The sequence below is a fragment of the Athalia rosae genome, chromosome 7 (assembly GCF_917208135.1).
Source record: "Athalia rosae chromosome 7, iyAthRosa1.1, whole genome shotgun sequence".
In the NCBI taxonomy this organism is placed as follows: domain Eukaryota; kingdom Metazoa; phylum Arthropoda; class Insecta; order Hymenoptera; family Athaliidae; genus Athalia; species Athalia rosae.
In genome coordinates, this window is record NC_064032.1 from 5,251,470 (window position 1) to 5,270,355 (window position 18,886).

At 37.8% G+C, this 18,886-nt stretch overlaps 3 protein-coding genes across 12 annotated transcripts; 1 reads left to right on the forward strand and 2 right to left on the reverse strand.

Annotated features, from left to right (window-relative positions):
* Nucleotides 1–61: 61 nt before the first annotated feature.
* On the reverse strand, nucleotides 62–3,285 carry LOC105685915 (syntaxin-8). 3 transcript variants are annotated; one of them, XM_048658022.1, is made up of 5 exons: nucleotides 3,131–3,285; nucleotides 1,196–1,390; nucleotides 796–1,055; nucleotides 625–717; nucleotides 62–553 (listed from the first exon to the last, which is right to left on the reverse strand). In XM_048658022.1, the coding sequence occupies exons 1-5, from the start codon at nucleotides 3,142–3,144 to the stop codon at nucleotides 393–395; spliced, it is 723 nt and encodes a 240-aa protein (XP_048513979.1). In that variant the 5' UTR covers nucleotides 3,145–3,285; the 3' UTR covers nucleotides 62–392. The 3 variants fall into 3 exon arrangements, with proteins under 3 accessions (XP_048513979.1, XP_048513978.1, XP_012255859.1); XM_048658021.1 differs by lacking the exon at nucleotides 3,131–3,285 and adding an exon at nucleotides 1,966–2,099; XM_012400436.3 differs by lacking the exon at nucleotides 3,131–3,285 and adding an exon at nucleotides 1,722–1,952.
* LOC105685381 (transmembrane protein 184B) lies at nucleotides 2,116–12,553 on the forward strand. Of its 8 annotated transcripts, XM_048658011.1 has the most exons (7): nucleotides 2,198–2,807; nucleotides 3,792–4,004; nucleotides 4,546–5,140; nucleotides 5,216–5,457; nucleotides 5,522–5,606; nucleotides 8,093–8,286; nucleotides 12,379–12,553. In XM_048658011.1, exons 2-6 carry the CDS (start codon nucleotides 3,801–3,803, stop codon nucleotides 8,266–8,268), a joined length of 1,302 nt encoding a protein of 433 aa, XP_048513968.1. In that variant the 5' UTR covers nucleotides 2,198–2,807; nucleotides 3,792–3,800; the 3' UTR covers nucleotides 8,269–8,286; nucleotides 12,379–12,553. The 8 variants fall into 8 exon arrangements, with proteins under 8 accessions (XP_048513970.1, XP_048513968.1, XP_012254876.2 ...); XM_048658013.1 differs by lacking the exons at nucleotides 2,198–2,807; nucleotides 12,379–12,553 and adding an exon at nucleotides 2,116–2,135 and having other exon boundaries at nucleotides 8,093–9,960; XM_012399453.3 differs by lacking the exon at nucleotides 12,379–12,553 and having other exon boundaries at nucleotides 8,093–9,960.
* LOC105692215 lies at nucleotides 10,744–18,800 on the reverse strand. The gene is made up of 4 exons (XM_012411674.3): nucleotides 18,651–18,800; nucleotides 18,429–18,545; nucleotides 17,176–17,772; nucleotides 10,744–17,105 (listed from the first exon to the last, which is right to left on the reverse strand). Exons 1-4 carry the CDS (start codon nucleotides 18,738–18,740, stop codon nucleotides 12,612–12,614), a joined length of 5,298 nt encoding a protein of 1,765 aa, XP_012267097.2. The 5' UTR covers nucleotides 18,741–18,800; the 3' UTR covers nucleotides 10,744–12,611.
* Between the last annotated feature and the right edge of the window lie 86 nt (nucleotides 18,801–18,886).

Sequence of the window (18,886 nt, forward strand, 5' to 3'; positions counted from 1 at the left end):
GGTTGTATATACAATAGCAAGATGCATTTTAGTGCATAATCAAAACGAATACAAACTGTGATCCCTTCAATGGTCTTGGTACGTTTGTCTTTGCGTTTGGAACAAATATGATCTACGATCACAGCCAAGACCGTTTATTTACAAAGAATAAAGCGATCGCGAGAAGCAGAAATGGAAAAGGAATTTCTAGCTGGTCGCAAAATTAATACAAATAGGGCTTTGTTACCGATCCAGTCATCGGAGTATGCTAGTCTATCTCGTAAATAATTGTTGGCATTTCTGTACGAACCAGAAATCAATTGAATGTGGCTCGATCGGTATAATCATTTTTTGAATATGCTGGCATTGCTTATCGATTAGTTATTGACAAGGGTATGCAAGTGTACGTATTTTTAAACGAAAGGAATAATTACGATGGTTAGAAAAAGTATCAAGATAACTACCCAGTAACCGCAAGTTCGGTCTTTTCTGCCTATCAAACCAACCTGCCGTGTTTCGGAAATCAACCGTTGGTCAGTTCTCTCCATATGATCGGCCAGGTCGTCAATTATATCTGAAGAATATCAGGTATGCAAACTTGTATTATTTTGGAACAGCGAATTTGAAATTACTAGGGATTCTTACCATTTTGATGATCAACCTCGTTATTGATGCTAATGGCGATCTCCTTCTGACGTGAAATCACCTTAGACAATGCTTCTAAACCCTCATCTTGTTCTGTACAGAGAACACAATCCAGTTCTGTCACCGTCCAGCAAAAAATGCTATCGTAGAAAAGAATGCAAACATACTCACCCTGCAAAAGACGAAGCTTTTGAGCTTTCAAATCTTCAATAGAGACCTGAATGTCGATCGGTTGATCGTCGTCGTCGTCGTCATCTATGCCCCAGCTTGTTGTTCCCATATCTGCAAATGCCGAGGTATTTGGCTGTAAAAGTCTCGCTCGATTGGCAGCGGTGCTGTTGCCTCTGCTATTATAAGTTTGCTGTAGCTGTACCTCTTTGCTCTGTAATTGTTCTATTTGACGTGATCTTCGCTCAGCTTCTTCTGCAGTTCTATATTTTTAGACAGCTAAGGATTGAGGTGTTACAAGAGAATGTACTGTCCCATGCAGGATAGGTCTTCTCATGTAATTAAATGGAAGAAACAATTTGTAGGAACTGTGAGAGAAGCGATTCATACAAATTAAGGATACATCGTTCGCAAGCTTGCGTCCTCGTTGAGTTTATCTTTCAGTTGTTCAACTTCTCCGCTATACTGCTTCATGCGTAGTCGAATATGTGCAGATAAAGATGCATAGTTTTGCGATGTTTTTGATTCTCTATTTCGTAACGTCAGCTGCTCCATGATCTCACGGAATAACTTCTCGCACGACTCATGTTCCGTAAGCCTGCAAAGTGAATTGAATTCATTAATAAAGTCGTCTACTGTCGATCAATCTTTTTCTTGATTTCGCTGATTCTATTAAACAATAAAGCCATAGAGATGTGCCCACATATTGTTGAAAAAAAAATATCTCCAATAATTCACATCAACGAACTGTCAAACGTTCGATAGATAACCTTCAACCTCCGCATGCTTCGAATTATGTTTCAGGCAATTTATCATTCCTACTCTCGGTTGGCTCAATATTGATAGTGAATAAGACGGTTTCGGAGAAACATCGCGTGCCAATGCACTCGACAGGGATTTCAATTGAACAATCACCGATAAATATTTACCAAGTATCACTGTCTTCGATGTTGACGAGCGCCATTTTTAAATCACTGTCATTAGCAGACGGCGCGTCTGGGATCAAATGTTTCAATTCAAATTTTAATTAATCTATCTACAGCTCGTAATAGAATCTTGTTTGGAGAAGTCATACGATTTCTCTATAAATTTGAAATCCGGCTCGATTCTTATTCAACAATCTTCAGAGCTAGCTCATCGAACTTTTAGAAATGTCTCCGTAAAAATGATTACGCTGTTCCATGCAGTTTCCTGAATCCTGATTCTACATCAACTGCAATATTTGGATGATAGAAGAGACAGAAAATCACAACGTGATCGGGCAAAGCCTTATCAGATCTATTGGAACACATGACCGTGATTAAAATCGAGGCGTCTGCGCTGTGAAATCGTAATTTTCCCAGGTAACGTAAACAAATATATAATTGTCATTTGCCTCCGTTTGCATTAGTTCTAAATTTATCAGAACGCCCGAAGAAGCCCCAAAAGGCTCCTTTGAACCCATCCGCTGAAATTCGAGTGACAAGCGTCATCTCCTTGCGATCATCGCGGAGAAGAAAGCAATGTCCTTCATTTTTATTATCCCCCGTGGAACACGCAGGCGCGTGAGCATCGAGGTCATATTGTACGAAACGAGAAGCGAGCAGCGTATGGTTGTGGCCTAGCAAAGTGGAAAAGAGAAGGAGATGGCATACGAAGAATCCGGATAGGCACCCGATCAAAGTTGAGTTTGACATACGAGTTTTGCTGCTAAATTCCTTTTGGTGTTCACGTAAAAGGAGGAGTTGACCAGTTTCGCGAAAAAAAACGCGTCAAGTGTAAAGTTCCCGCAAAGAAAATACAACGCACCTCGTAATCATGTCGAATAAACCTGTGGATCGGTGATCAAAAGTGAACGAATTATAGGTGGTTAAAATTAAGTGTTTGGAAAAATATTTTCCCATCAATCCCATAGCGACTTGGCTCTTTCGCTCAACTGTGAACTCCAAGAGTTCGGACTACGAGCAGGCTGACAAAAAGGCGGACAATCTGCTAACGAGCCTCCTTGGCTGATTTCCAAGAAATTTAGAGGTGACGTACGTACGACCATTATCTGTAATCATGGAATTATTCGATGTCCAGAAACGGAGCTTACGTTATCTTTGCTTTCCGATTCGGAGCAAAGTTGGATTGAATATTTACGCATGGATTCACGCGTACCTAGTTGCTTTGTGTAGATGTAGGTAACGGTGAAAAGGTGTAAACAAAATATCAGCTTCACGAAGTTGACGCCAATTGGCACTGTTGTTATTATTGATATTGATTTTTATCTTACGGGGTCGCGATATCATGCCTACCCTATGGTGGTGTATTTGTTGATAATGCAAACTTTCGTTCCTGCTCATATTTAAGTATTTACCTTTGTCCTTTCATGTCTTATTTCTGCCATTTCAATTCGCGTAATCTTTTCTCCTATGACGCTTGATATAATTGAGTTAAAGAACCGCGACCGCGAGGTCTTTCCATTTCGTAATTTTACAATAGGTTACTTATATGTCCTTTCGCAAATCGCATAACCTTGATCACTCCATTCCCACACTCGACCGCAAAAAAAACTCGGCTGCTCAACTCTCTTGCTAGTCTTGAAAAACATCAATAGATCATGTGATAACTGGAACCATCTGTTTCGCGATTAGTATTTACAAAATCTATTTTTTTGCAGCACATATATGTATATGTATAGGCACTCAATTTGTTCAATATTATCACATGATCCAACATGTTCTCAGACAATGATCGTTCAAATCTAGACAATATTTGGATATGATTCTTGTCCAAAAATAACTGGTTAGTCAGTTTTTTTTTTTTTTATCCACACACGAGTACTAAACCCATTCAACGTGAACCGAATATTTGGCTGATGTCGGTAGACTTACCCATGTAGGGACTACGATTCTAAATTATTATATATAGTTTGAACGAACGGTGCCCATCTGATGACATGTCTCAATTGAAATTATTCTGTGAAACTGTTATGAGTAAACGAAAATCTCATCATTATTTTTGTTTGCGTTTTGCAGGGTAACGAAATGTCTACTCCTGGAGTCCTAGAAAGAGCATCGTCGACAATGGCATCCACCGTAGCAGGGGCAGTTAATGCGACAATTACAAGAGTTGCAGTGGCAAATAATGATGCGAACTCATCGGTGACTCCAATTTTTTTACAAACTAGAGCCGCACAAGGTATTGCTGGGGTTTTTGTCTGGGCAGCCTTGTTCCTAACATGCCAACAGGTGAGTTTTACAAAATCATTTTCACAGCCATAGAATAATTATGCAACTCAAATACTGATTCAAATTTAGAGTTTTGCATTTTTATTGTTATACAATTTCAAATTTCAAGTTTACCGAGATAATTGAACTGATGTAAACTATACCTCTTTTCAAATGACTGTTACGTAAAAAAAAAATTCGTATATCAAGTAAATATCCCAGCTGGTAGAGCCTGTGTGAATAAGGTCAAGCAGTGAAAGTAACACGTGGAATAGCTTTATATAAAAAGTCGGGCTCATCTAAGACTTTCAATAATCTGGTTCTCCTTGTGTATTAATACCACACTAGGCTCTGCATAGCTACAATTATGTAAATCCAGCCCCATAGTCCTAGATTTATGACAAATCTTCATCGGATCACATAACCGAATCACAAAACTTCCTGTTTTGAAATTAAAATGTTATTCTTTTTTTCATAAAACTTCCTGTTTCAACATTGAAATGTTATTTTCTTTTTTATAAAACTTCCTGTTTTAAAATTACAATGTTATTCTCTTTTTCAGATTTACCAACACTTGCGATGGTACACAAATCCCACAGAGCAGAGATGGATAGTAAGGATTTTATTCATAGTACCAATATACGCAACGTATTCCTGGATATCGCTGTTATTTTTTAACAGCGAAAGTTATTACGTATACTTTTTCACTGTCCGTGATTGTTACGAAGCATTCGTAATATACAACTTTTTATCCTTGTGCTACGAGTACTTGGGTGGAGAGGGAAACATCATGTCAGAAATAAGAGGCAAACCCATCCGATCGAATTGTCTCTATGGAACATGCTGTCTCGTCGGAAAAACATACACCATTGGTTTTCTACGCTTCTGTAAACAGGCTACGCTGCAGTTTTGCCTCGTCAAACCTGTCATGGCTTTTATTATAATATTTTTACAAGCTTTCGGCCATTATCGAGATGGAGATTGGTCTCCTGACGGTGGATACATTTACATCACCATCATATATAACATCAGTGTATCTCTTGCATTATATGGATTATTCCTTTTCTATTTTGCAACGAGAGAATTGCTCACTCCGTTCGAACCGGTACTCAAATTCTGCACCGTCAAAAGCGTCATCTTCTTGTCATTCTGGCAAGGTAATATCTCGTCTTAGCTGATTATTCTTGCTCTATACTCTGATCGGAGGTGTTAATTATTCTCTAATTCATCAGGAGTACTTCTGGCTGTCCTCGAGAAGGCTAGCGTCATTTCACCCGTCATTAACAGCCTTGGGCAGTCCACGAGTGCCGGTACCGTGTCTGCTGGATATCAGAACTTCATAATCTGTATCGAGATGCTGTTTGCTGCAATTGCGCTGCGCTACGCATTCCCGTATCAAGTCTACTCTGCAGGATGCGTTACAGATTCCAGAGGACGCAGCGTTACCATGCAAAGTATCAGCAGCAGTTTGAAAGTGAGTTTTGAGAATATCTTCAAAAGTTCAAACTAAGAGCAAATGGCGATCCTCGATTTTTCAGGAAACTATGAACCCCAAGGACATAATGACGGACGCGATACACAATTTCCATCCGCAATATCAGCAGTATACGCAGTACAGCTCCGGTAAGTTTGGATGATATTCGAATATTTTAATTCTACAAACTTTGCATCTAAATTCTTACAATGATAAGAGAATTCCTTTTTTTTTTTCAATTGCCTGAAATTATATCCTTGTTGCTAATGCTCTGATTGTTATCGAAACATGACCGGAGCACGAGTAGTCGATGAATTAGATGTCTTTCGATAAGCCAGTTCCTGATTGACAATTTTATTCGATTAACCTAGCATGTTATATTATTGCGATCATCTGTGCCCAAAAAGTCATGAAATTTGGTAACGAAATAGAAACTTCAAATTCCTGATTGTAATTTTTGATGACTCATAGAGATCTTTTTATTTATTTTAATTATATTACTGCTTGCTGGCTTTGGCTTTTGTAAATAAATTTATATACTCTACACTTGTGTACATTCGTTAAGTTATAGGGGTTTGCAATATTTTTCTGTCGTCGTAACCAAAGCTCACCTCCTGCATGTAAATAAATTTATTTGTTCAGCGAGAAAGAGAAACAAGAACTTTGGGTTGAAAGCTTGGGATTTTCAATTTAAATTGCGATGACGATAATTCACCAAATTTTCAAAAGTTAAAGCCACGAGCGCATCTGGTTGACCTAACCCCAGAGTAAAAAACGTTATTTGAAGACGTTTTCTTTGCTTTTCAGACGTTATTACCAACTTGCCGTACGAAAAGCTGTGAGCATGTGACGCTACCGTGTCATCTGTATTTTTTAATTTCGAGATAAAACAAAATACGTTGTTTGCTTTTCAAGTAAAGTATTGGAAATTGTATGAGTATTAATGCCGTTGCTACTTTCTGTTCTGTAGCAAATCTGATTTTCCATAACTGTAAAATCGTTTCGGGTCAAATGATTCGATCAAACTACATCTAAAGGAAATTTTACTACAAAAAATTGACGAATAAAATAATAATAATAGTGATAGTAATAATAATAATGTAGTCCGAGAAAGAATTTGCATTTTATCGGCAGCAGCATGTGCATAGCATTATTCTGCAACATGCATGATACATATTAATTAATTGATTATGAATTAGCGTTAATCTAGATTCATTATTAATACCACGGGTCAAGGATTAGGATGTGGCAAAAATAATTTTAGGATGTCACCTGAGATTATAACACCCTCTCAATTAAGAATTTATCAGTTAACATTAAGAAAGAAAAACTTAAGGAGAACAAAGAAATAGTTCTTCTTCGCGCATTTAGGTATATCCCCTGTTTAGTTACGCGGTACAATAAAAGGTTACGTTGGACATCGCAAGCTCGAAAAGACTCTTTGAGTAAAGTACTTGTACTGCTTATTAGTTTTCTTTTTAATTTTTCAGTTTTTGTTCCGAAGTTAATCACGTCTACCTGCGTGCTAAAATACGATAATTCTCTAGTTTTCACCCAGCGTAAGACTTACCACTGTAGCCGATTTCATTGATTTGATTTTGCTTTCGATAATGCAGCTCACAATGACACATTGAGAAAAGTAGATTGTTATAAATAACGTGTGAAAAAAATTTGGACTCGAGATAAAATTATAATATCCATAGCAGAAACAAAGTGTGTTGAACAGTATACCAATAACGTGTAATCTTTTTGACGCAAATTATTCAATCGTTTATATTAGGCTATAATAAATTGAATTGCTATGGTATTTGAGCTCAGCTGCACTTTCGTATGCGCTTATTCTTACATTGGACATGTTTCCAATAGGATGCTTAATAGAATACACATGATTTTGGGAATTCGTAAATGGTGTTGACTGTATCGGTTCACTAGTCTCTTTTGACCTAATACCAGTTACATTCATGAAATTTCATAACCTCAGTTTTTTACTATCCAAATTTTGACAGAAGTACTCATATTTTTGTTAGTACTTACGGAACTGAAAAACTGTTGAAATGCCATCGGAGTTGTGCAAATTTTTTTTGAGAAATTCCAATCTTTAATTGCGTTGTAAATATACGGTTTAATTGTTTATAATCAATCTGGTTGTAGAGATAACCAATGGACTTAACAAAGTGAGGTTGACCTATTAACATTTGCTTGTATATCTCCCTAATTTTTTGTACGTATTGATTTATGTTTCTTCTAAATACTTAATACTACCTCAATAATAAAAGAAGAAAAATGAATAAACGACTTATTTGTATTATACGACGTATGATCGTTATCCAAAATTTATCATAATTGCCTGTTGCTATGAAAATAGCTAATTGCAATATCAATATTTGTTTATGCATGCATATTGAGTTTGCGCATGGTACATTCGGTGCTTACCTCATTTCATTCAAACTGATACGAGGTGTAAATTTTACATCGTCATCTCATCACACCCAAAAGACATTTACTAAGTTATCAATAACATGGCAAAGGTTGATTTTTATGTAAATTCATGAATTATCATGTGTTCTTAAAAATTAAGAGAACAGCATTCCCTATCAGACATCATGTTTCTTTTTCCTATTTTTAATATTATTAGGAGGAAGTAAAGGGCAACGAGGAATGCGAGTTTCCAGTTACGACCCCGATGATCCCCAGAACATGCCCGTCCCACCACCTCAACGACGAAACACTTCTAATCAACGAGTTGCTACAATTTCTCAAAATTATAACGAGAAAACTATGTTGCTCAGCAGCGACGATGAGTTTCAGTAAACTTTCATCTTGAAGAAGGTAAGAGACTCCGAATCGAAAAGTTTAATGAATTTTCTTGAGCAAAATTTGTTCAATTTGAGGCACTTGGGTATCTGATCATTTTCAAATTTTAGAAATGGCATAAACTCCTATTAGATGTACAGATTCCGTGTTCCGCCTCCTAAACTTTCAGTTCTACAGAGCTAAATGAAAATCTCTGAAATATTAAGTTTTGATACGGTAAAGTTTATTTTTACTCCGAACTCGTAGTTTGGCTTATGATTATTTTTTCAAAATGATATCAGGTCCAAAAAGTCACCCTGATAACAAGATAATTTCTATTCATATATCTATAGTTAGTTAATTTAAAGCAGAGTACTTCGTTAACGGAAAGAAAGTTACAAATTTAACGTCAAAGTACAATTCTTGTTCTGTCATTCTTTTTTCTTGATACCGGTGTTGTACGGAGGGTTAGTAACCGTATGATTTTTTGAACAAATAATTATTCAAGACGCGGCTTCTCCGTTTTATTGTTTCTAGTTATTAATATTAAAATATTGAATAAAGTTGAGTGAGGAAAAGAGAAAAATCAGATGAGAGATTCAGAGAAACACGTAGAGAGTCTGAAGATTCTGTGAAATTTCTGAGTGAGAACAAGAAAAAGATAAATATATTTGCAACCTCTCCAAGGGGTAGGGCATACTATACTTGACTATAAATCATAGTTCCACACAACTGATGAAATGAAATAATATGCTATATTTAAGAATAATAAAATAGAAAAATATTTATTTTAATAATGCCCATGCACTTAAATAGATATTACTTGAGATACCTAGGTTTAAAACAATAGTATAAAATTTTTGCTTTCTACTATCTCGTTATACGGTGAAAAATTCTGTTTTTTTCCTCAGCATATTCGAGCTTTATGTGAGAATTTTAAATACTCCAGTTTTCGAGAGTTCATTGCCCTGCTTTGAACAGTTGTTTCGCGCCAAAATATTTAAAAATTACGTCCATTATTTAAATTAAAATAGCTAAGATCGTTGATACGTACCTTACGACTAAAAGTAACGAGGGTGACGCGAAGGATTCCAAGATGGATATAACTTTGGAACGATATTTTGACGGATGAACAAGAGAGAAAAAAGGGACCGCGATGTTCATCGTTTCTCACGTGTTACCTCGGCTATGCTACCTATAGGTAATGGCGTTCTTAAATACGTATAAACTATGATAATATTAATCTTACCTACGAAATGGTTACGCGATAAAGACACACCTGGTGTAAATAAACCGCAAATGTAAATTCTGCAGGCGGAGGGAATCCTCCAACCCCGAACGCCCCATAGTGTAGGGATTCTCAAAAATTATTTCATCGCTTTACAATATTTTCTTTATCGTTCGCAAAGCTTTTCCTCTCCCGATTCCCAATAATATTTCGCACGGTATTTTATCTGTAACATACGGCTAAATCGAATGTACAAACAAAATGAATCATATTTTTTCTCGACCCTCAAAATCTTACGTTTACGTCCGTCGTATCATATTGAAATTAAAAGCGGTAGCTCAAATCTTCAGAATTCCGTTTGGTGTGCCGAAATATTTTGGTATGCATCGTGAAACGATGTAGTTTATAGCAAAAAAGATAAACTGAAAACAAAGAAGCTCAATTTAGAAGCTGTTTCAAAATGGAGAAATAGAGCAATGTAAGGAAAAAAAATAATCATCAAGTTTGTCCCGCGATGACGATTACCGATAAGTGATTATAATTTTATGCGTTATACGAACTGTTGAATCGTTTTCTATTGATTGAATTTGTTGCTTTAAGTTTTCTCCACGAATAAAATAATTGTTGATGCATCGAACAGGTATGCCACATCCGGTCGCGATGACGATCGTCATTTTACGACGCGTTTGACTCGCGATGGGATAACATGTTTTGCGGGCCGTCGAACAAACGTAACTTGGGAATAATGATTTCCATTCGAAACCAGTTATCGGTCTGCATAGGACAAAATAAGAGACATGAACACGACGATGCATAAATTATAGATACTCAATTGTAGATTGATAATTGATAACGGCTTACGCGGATCCAACGTGACAAAAGAATAAATAAGTACCTATAGTCGAAAAACGAAAGGAAAGGAAACAAAAATGAAAAGAAAATAAAAATAAAAACAATTTACTGTGAATATGTTATAATATACGCAAAATTTAATTACGATTATGGATATATCTACTTAATTTTTGACCAATATAAAAACCAAACTAAAAAAACAGCAAAAAAAAAAAAAAAAGGACAAATGTATTAAATAATATATTATTGTTCATTATTAATGAAAATTTATGTTATTGTGTACAGTATTATTGCAATAAAGATTAAACTTGTAAACGCGATGCTGTTACACCCCGTTGGTTGTTTTTTCTGTCCTTCGACCGCATGTGACTCGGTCGAAAATTGGGAGCTAAAAATAAAATACGAATATGGTCTCTATTTCTTCTTTGATAACATGTAATGTTTATTTCCAGTTTTGAAAGTTGAAAAAAAAACTTAGTAGAACATAAAATGACAATTTCGAATTTACAAATTTTAAGCGGTCAACATACCTGTCCCTGCGTATAAAAATATTCTAAGTATGAAAAATAATTAGATAGGTATACATACGTCTGTATCTCATAAGATTTACTTAGCTGGATTATTATCTTTTTGAATACAGAAGATAGCGTCGCTGCACAGTGAGCTTCGCCGATCTAGTTTGGAGAACAAAATCATAACGGAACAATCAAACAATTTTCAATTGCTTCAAATCTGTACTCGGAAGTTCTTGGGGCTTTTTTTTTTTTGTCGCACAAGTTCAGATATAACCGATACGAATTCGATGCTTAGAAATATGTTTCGAGGGATAAGATAATTGCGGAGTTTATGTATCCACGAATTGGATCGTTAAACGATGTAAAATTTGAAAAGTAATTTGTTGTTTTTTTCTGTTTTTTTTTTTTTTGGCTCCGAACACGAGCCTACGCATCAGTCTTCATGCTCTTCCTAGTTAATCGAGCATCTGGATAAGTTCGTTTTCTCTATTCTACTTAAACTCTTATCCTAAAACTCTAGGCGTTTGTATATAATTATATATCACTTGCGGAAAATCATATTGTTAGTTGGCCATAAATTCAATAGATTTAATAAAATTTATCCATACCGTTAATGACTGATGAACGTACAACAAGCCTCACAAAAAAAGAAATTAGCTATCTCATAGCTAATAGAAAAAAAAATAGTGAGAAAAAAAAGGACGAGAGTACGTCAACTAGCAACCCACTATAAATTTTACACTCTTATTTCTAAAACTCTTAATTATTCATATATAAACACAATGATTCGTTAACAAAATAACATATAATTTTTATTACAAACACTTGTAATGCAATATCTCTGTTATATAGCAGAAATACAGAACGGTGTCCTGTATAACTTCTTCTAATCTAGTTGAATTTTATTTTCTGCTTGTAGCGTGTACTAAATTACAAGAATATTTCTATACATATCTTTTTCTCTTTTCTTCTCATAACACGTACGTTTTTTTTTACATCAATCGTCGGCTTTATTCTATGTACATTTTCTCCGACAATTGGTGAGACTTGGCTTATTTCTTTTAGCTTTTTAAATACTAAATTGTTCTCGAACACTTCAAATGTTCGATAAAAGTGGGTGGCCAACTTGATAATGAAAAATCGTTGAAGATTTTTCTGCAAGACACAGATTGGCACCTGTGCAATCTGAGAGGAAGTTCAGTTGTTAGTAAAGCGTGATTGCATCTGCGATCGAGCTGAATTTTTTAATAAGAATGATCGATGACAAAACTCAAGATTAAAAACTAATAATTTACCCGTACCTACAACCAGCGAGTGGGTTAAGTTGTTCAAGGAATAAATATTCCTTCATTATGGAAAACCAGATTAATATTAAAAATGTAAACAATAGGTAAATTATCGTAGAAAAAAAAGTTATAGGTGTATGTATTGTATGGGTATATACAATTTAACAAAATAATTCAGGATTACTTTAAAACCTTATAAGAGAAATATCTTTACTGAAACTAAAAATTATAGATATTCTTTGTTTAGGAAAGGCCACGGTTTTTGCACGCTTCAATTGTTTTGCAAACAATCGTCTCTCTATGAATTACGACAACGCAAAGAGAAAAAAGGACGCCGATCATGGCGACAAAGTTGAAAGATGATGCGCCAAAGCCAAAAGATTCTTCGGTTCCTGGACCGAACTCATCGTTTGTAGCGAACCTTGCAACGGTTTAGCTGAGTTTTGTACCTGGTCAAAAGTGCTGATGTATTTGCAATACTTACCACCCCACAAAATAAGTTTTTTTGTTCGATACTATTTTCCTCCATCCATGCCACGGCAACTCTCCATCAGATTCAACGACAGCCTTCTTAGAATCTCCCGAACTTGAACTGTCGTCGTCAAGCTGCGATTGCCATTCTTTGTCACTCTCTTTTCTTTCATCTTCACATTTGTGTTTTGCTTCATCCCTATAACTTTCTTGAAGTTCAGAATTTGCATCGCTTTCTTCGTCGACATCGGACTTGACAAACCCCATCTGCTCTACAATCAAGCTGCTCGATTCCACATTTTCGTGCTTGCCAAATATTAGATCCTCATTTTCAATATCTTCGAAGGACAATTCACTGTCCATGTACTGAACAACGTTCGTCTCCTCGCTGGTGTATTTATCATACTCTTCGTGTACGCTTCGCTTGACCACTGCATTCGAGTAGATTATTTTAGGACTGTCGCTGCTACTTTGTGTTTCATATGACCATTTGTCTTCCTTTCCATCGTAGGGAAATACTCCCGGTTTTATTGGCTTGAATCCGATAGACTTCAATTGTGCAACTCTCGAGCTAACCTCCACTGGCTTCACAGGTACAAAAGACGATCGTTTCCGTTGACCAACGTACCGAATAAATCCTCTCTTTGGCACCGAGTCACCAGACGTCTGATCTTCGAAAGTAGCAGAAGTGTTTGCTTTGTACATCTCAAATCCAAAATTACTACCTATTTTCGGAAGGCTGGTCATTGGTGAGTGACTGTTTCCTCGAGGAATACTGATTTGTGGGACTTCCGTTTGACGAAGTTTTGAAAATTTACCAAAGGCTTGATTCCAGGTGGCATTCGTGTTCACTGGAATTTCTTCGCTAACATCGCTGTCTTCGCCCAGTTCATCATCGTCGTCGTCTTCCCAGGCGGCAACATCGTCGTTGCTGTCCTCAGATTTTATTTCTATCACATCGATGCTTTCGTTCTTCATTTGTTCCCGAGTGGAGTTCTGTGAGCTACAAACGTATTCGGTACCACTATTGCCGACCACTATTGCTGACCGAGAACTATCGCCGACCCAGAGTGGGCTGAATCTTGACATTTCAGGGAGTAAGGAACACTGGGTCATTACGCTGACCATTCTGGGTTTCTTCTTTGCCTCTGGACTCTTCATGACGTTGTAATTACCTTTATCTGGGATGTCGTTTCTGGGCTTTCTGTTGGATAAAGCTTGGTTCTGCTTTTTGATCTGTTTGACTGTCTCCTTTTGTTGCATTTTCTTGCGGGCATACGTTTCTGCTGAGAGTAGATTTTTTCTACGGAGTCCCATTCTGCTGACCGAAATATTTTTAGTAGTATACCTTCCACTTCGAGTAACGACAACTTTTTCGCTTTGTTTCGTCAACCCCCTTGAATCTCGTTTACGAATTATCTTTGGCATTTCTCCGCCAGCTCTCCGACCATTCATACGATTTGTTTTTGCGACCACTAATTTCATAGGCTTTTTTAACTTGGTTGTAATTTTTTCTGGCCTTCCGATGCGTTTCATAGAATTATTATTTCTGTTATCATTGATGTTGTTGTTGTTGTTGTTGGACAATGAACCACGATTTCCAGGACCCATCTTGAGACGCAATTCTCTCACGGACGATGTGTTCTGGGCCATTGGAATGGGAGATGATTTCATTGTGACGCTCTTTTTTAGTCGCTTGCTGGGACTGGTAGGATGTTTGACTGGATCATCGGTTGATCGTTTCCTCAAACGTTCAACGACTGCGGCAGAGCTTCTACGACGTAGGTAATCGCCACCTTGCAGTAGCCTCAGAGACGTTCGCTTTGATCTCGGACTCATATTCATGTCTATGACTAAATTCTTTATCTCGTGTTTGTAGTGACGGGAAACCCCAGAGCCTTTCACTAGCCTTTTTTTCTTCAACGGCTTATCCTTAACTAAGTGATGGCTAGATTTTTCAGATTTTCGATCTGCTTGGTGCGTTACAAAGTTAACTACACCTTCCGTTGACAGATTTGTACTTGGCGAGACTGTGGGTACTTCATTTTCCGATTCTGAATTCATTGCATTGTTTGTAATAACACGCATTACCTTCTGTCGGTTGACCACACAATCATTAAAGGCAGTTTTGTCGATGAGAAGTTCATCGATTGTTTTATGGTTCTTTTGTGACACGCTTTCAATTAGTGTTGATCGGGATCCGATATCGTCGACGACGTTTGATACCCCTATTTCTGATATTTGTTTTGCGCTAGTGCATGAATGGTCAACTTCATCTCTCGGACTCGGGATCACATTCGTATTTTCCCAGTCATCGACGGCTTCCCTATTTTCTTGAACACTTTGACTTTCAGTGCTAAGGAGAATCGTGGTACAATTGGGGTCAACGTCAGGACTCGCAATCATTCTGGGGGCACAGTTCGTATTCACCAATTCCTCATTTTCTTGCTCATTGCCCATATGTACAAACTCGACGACTTCTTGCTCCATACTATTTTCGAACAGTTTCAATGATCGAGGTCTGGATTTACGCAAATATGAATTCGACTGTGTGCTGTGACTTGCCGATACTTTGCTGACGGAGCTAACCTTACTCGTCAAAATATTCTGAGGCTCTTCTTTTTCCTTACTCGCCGAAGCAAGACTCGTTGCTGACCCACCCACTTGCTCTGGAGATTTTGTTGTTATGCTAAAAAGATTTTTGAGACTTTTACTACGAGCAATAATGGGTGATATCGCTCGTGGCCCAAATTCATCCTGTGGTATAGTTCTATGCAACGTTGAATCTTCACATGTCAAAAACTCTGCGGGTTGTACACAATCTTGTGAATCCTTGGATGCGGATGCTGGAGTTTCTGTTTCACAGGAAGTGCGAACATTCCAATTTTCAAAAGGGGAATAAGAAGAAATGGCTGGAATTCCAATTACGTTGTTGATCAGCATTTTGCCCATGGAGCTGGTTTTTTCTTCCGTTATCATTTCGAGTAAACTTTCTGGTGACATTGTATTCAGGATGGCTACCTCACTCATTAAATTTGGAATCCTACTGAAAGCCTGCGACGCAGATTCAAATCCTTTGAATGGAGGGCTATCAGAAGGCAGAGAGACCAGAGAGTCCCTTGAACTATGCGATGGTCCCAAGTCAGCCGGTGAAGTTGCTCTCTGTGCAGGGTTTTCTGCCTCTTTTGTCACAGGGATAGACTCTTCATAATTTTCACGTGTTTGAATTGGAGAAGAATCTAGTTCTGCTTCCTTCGCAGAAGGTATCGGTGATTCGCCAAACAGAAAGATATGGTCCGTGGTTCTCCGAGGAGTGTAGGAGTCTTTTTGGACAGAATAATCGTTTTGTTTACGAGATTTATTTTTCTCATTGCGTGTTTTGTTTCGTCGACGTGATCGGCAGTAACTGTAGACCTCGTCCGCATCACCGATCGACGCGGGCGTCTCGCTTCCACTATCCTCTGAGATTTCTATCCTGGGTGAGGGTTGTTTTTCTATTATTTCACTATCGTCATCTGAACTAACGCCGTCCATTGTAAGGTCTGACGAATTTCCATCATCACCTTGTTCATACTGAAGACGATTCTCAAGTGGCGCGGAAGCGTACGTGTGTTCAGTTTCGTCCATGTGTCTATTTTGCAGGATCTTCAATGTCTCTGAATCCGGTTCAGTTTCACGCGTGTAATTTTTTTGAACAGATCTGCTATGTGTGACTTCGAATTTTTCGAAAGATAAAGGCACTGCTGCAGCATTAATTTCGGTTCTCTGTTCCGAGCACTTCTCCATATCAACATTCTCGCTTGAACTTGCGCACACAGATTTAGTTTCAGTAGTTTTAAGCGGGTTCGTTGTTCTCTCCTCGTGAATGTTTCTAGGATTTTGTTCTTTCTGACTGAGCAGCGACGTGACCCTTTCCATTTTGACGCTACAAATTGGTCTACTACCGCCAGGCGATGAATCCACTCCTGCAAAGTGAAGCTGTCTTCTCGGTATTCCAATTGCACGCCCTTTGAAAATCCCACTGTGCGATACATTAGAGCCGTGCTTCTTCACGCGATCTTTGAGGTTATGAGAAGAATCATAGAGATCGGTGCGAATCGATATATTCGTATTCTGTAGCCTCGTCATACCCAGTGACGTGATTCCTTCTCCTTCTCTAATCTCGTTGGTTCTGACGTGCGAATCACCCCCCATATTAGTCACACCATCGAACCCAAATTTTTTATTAAAAATATTGTTTTGCTGCTTTTTAGAAACCCGTCGTGTCACAATTGCACTGAGATGAACATTTTTATGCTCTGGAGCCACCATTTTTGTACCAAACGGAGCCAACACCATAGTATGCATGGTTTCCTGGGGACTTGAAGTGGCCAGTGGTTGTAGCTGTACTTTATTTTTAACGACTCTTCTCCCCGCTCTTGCTTCTAAATCTGATTTATCAATTTCTGGTAGATTTCCATGGCTGCAAGCGCCACAAGATCTGTCCGCACCATGAGTACGTATCTGGAACACAAAGGATGTAATAAAAAATTTGAACGATGATCAATGTAAGTTACTAATTGAGCATAATTACATTTCCTCTAAGTCTCAGTTTACGAAACTTGGAAGTTACGTTTTTATTGGCGTTGTCTGTATTGAGTTGTACGTGGTTCATAACCGGTAGTGGCATGTTATGGCCGCCAGCTCGGAACTCCCAGGGAGGTGGATCCTGGTATTTAAGTCGTCTGAAAGCGAATTTGTAGCACCTGGTTTTGTTGTCTGGAGAAATTCCAATCCAGTAGTCGACGACTAAATACAAGCCATCGTATCGATATCCCGTCTTTGGTGAATATACATTTGAAAGATTACAGCTCCTGATAACACGAACGGGGACTTTGTTCTTATAGCTCAATATCAAACATTCGTTTTCCTGGTTCTGATTTCCATCGCCAACGACATGAGCTGGATGTCGGTTTTCCTCGGCACAAGGTTTGCCTGTGAAAGTGAAGGCATCGCCCAAGTCCACATCCTCCAGCGTACGAGACGTACAGATTGAAACTGCTCCCACGGGTCCACATTGCACATTTGCACTGAATGGATCGTGTATTCGATCCCTTGAGCAATCCATTCTGATTCCCCACCATGAACCGGAAGGAAAACCTGGAATGGGTCCGTAGATGTGATCTGTAACCTGCAAAAGTTGCATCGACTTGTTAGAAATTCATTCAACAGCATAGGGGTTATTCTCAGTAGCTTGTGAAACACTCTTTCAAAAGTGAGACCAATAAGATACATGCGAATGCAAATACAAACCTAACAAATCAGATCAAAAAGTAAACGCAGATCAAAAAGTTACACAGGTAAGTTGCCGGTAAGTCACCGACCTAATGACTAATTAAAATAAGCCAATAAATAATTAAGGATTACATAAACTAACCAGGAGTTGCAGGCTTCAGACTCCTTATCTTATTTGACGAGATACCAGATCGCAAAAATATTATATAAGTAGACTTAAACACCATTGTTATGACGTTAGAAAACGTAAACATAGTTACATCTTCAAGGGCTACAGTCAAATAATGTAAGACAACATCAAAGAAAAACGTAAAAATTTGCAAACATCGCCAAATTTTTTGTCCCAAAGAAACAAACAACAAACAAAAAAAAATTGGATCAATTTTCCGCTACTCTAAGAGGGAAAACGATCATTCAAAACGCCAACAGCCTAGTTGCAACAAATATCAGATGCAGGCGAGAACATTTCGTAAGCTCAATGCCAACAGGGATATAAGTTTGAGGTTATGATACGCTGTGTGTTTTCAATGTTTGGAGGGAAAATCGACTAACCTTTTTGCTGTGCCCGGCAGACTCATAGCTTTGCACATACCTGGCAAATTGCCTGGCATTTTTGACGTTCAATTTAGTAAATAATTCGGTCAATTCGTCCTGGTTGGGATCGACGAACTGAAAAACGCAGCGAAACGATCAAGATTTGATAACACTCAGTGCGCATTATCTGTCAATAATTTGATTTAAATTTACAAGACCCCACGTAAAACTTATTCTCACCTTATTTTTTCCTATCAATCCACTCAATACTTGTTTATTTTCCTCAATTGTATTTGCCCGTTTCACTACACCTCTGTTCATCGTCGCCATTTTGTATTCCGTATGATTTTGGGTTTGTATGTTTTGTATTGGGTGTGGAGTGGGGAATCTATTCGAAGACCGGCCTACGGTAGCGAAAATTTGAACCCTTGCAACGTTGCTGCTTACGATCACGAGAAATTAAACGCGTTTTGAGA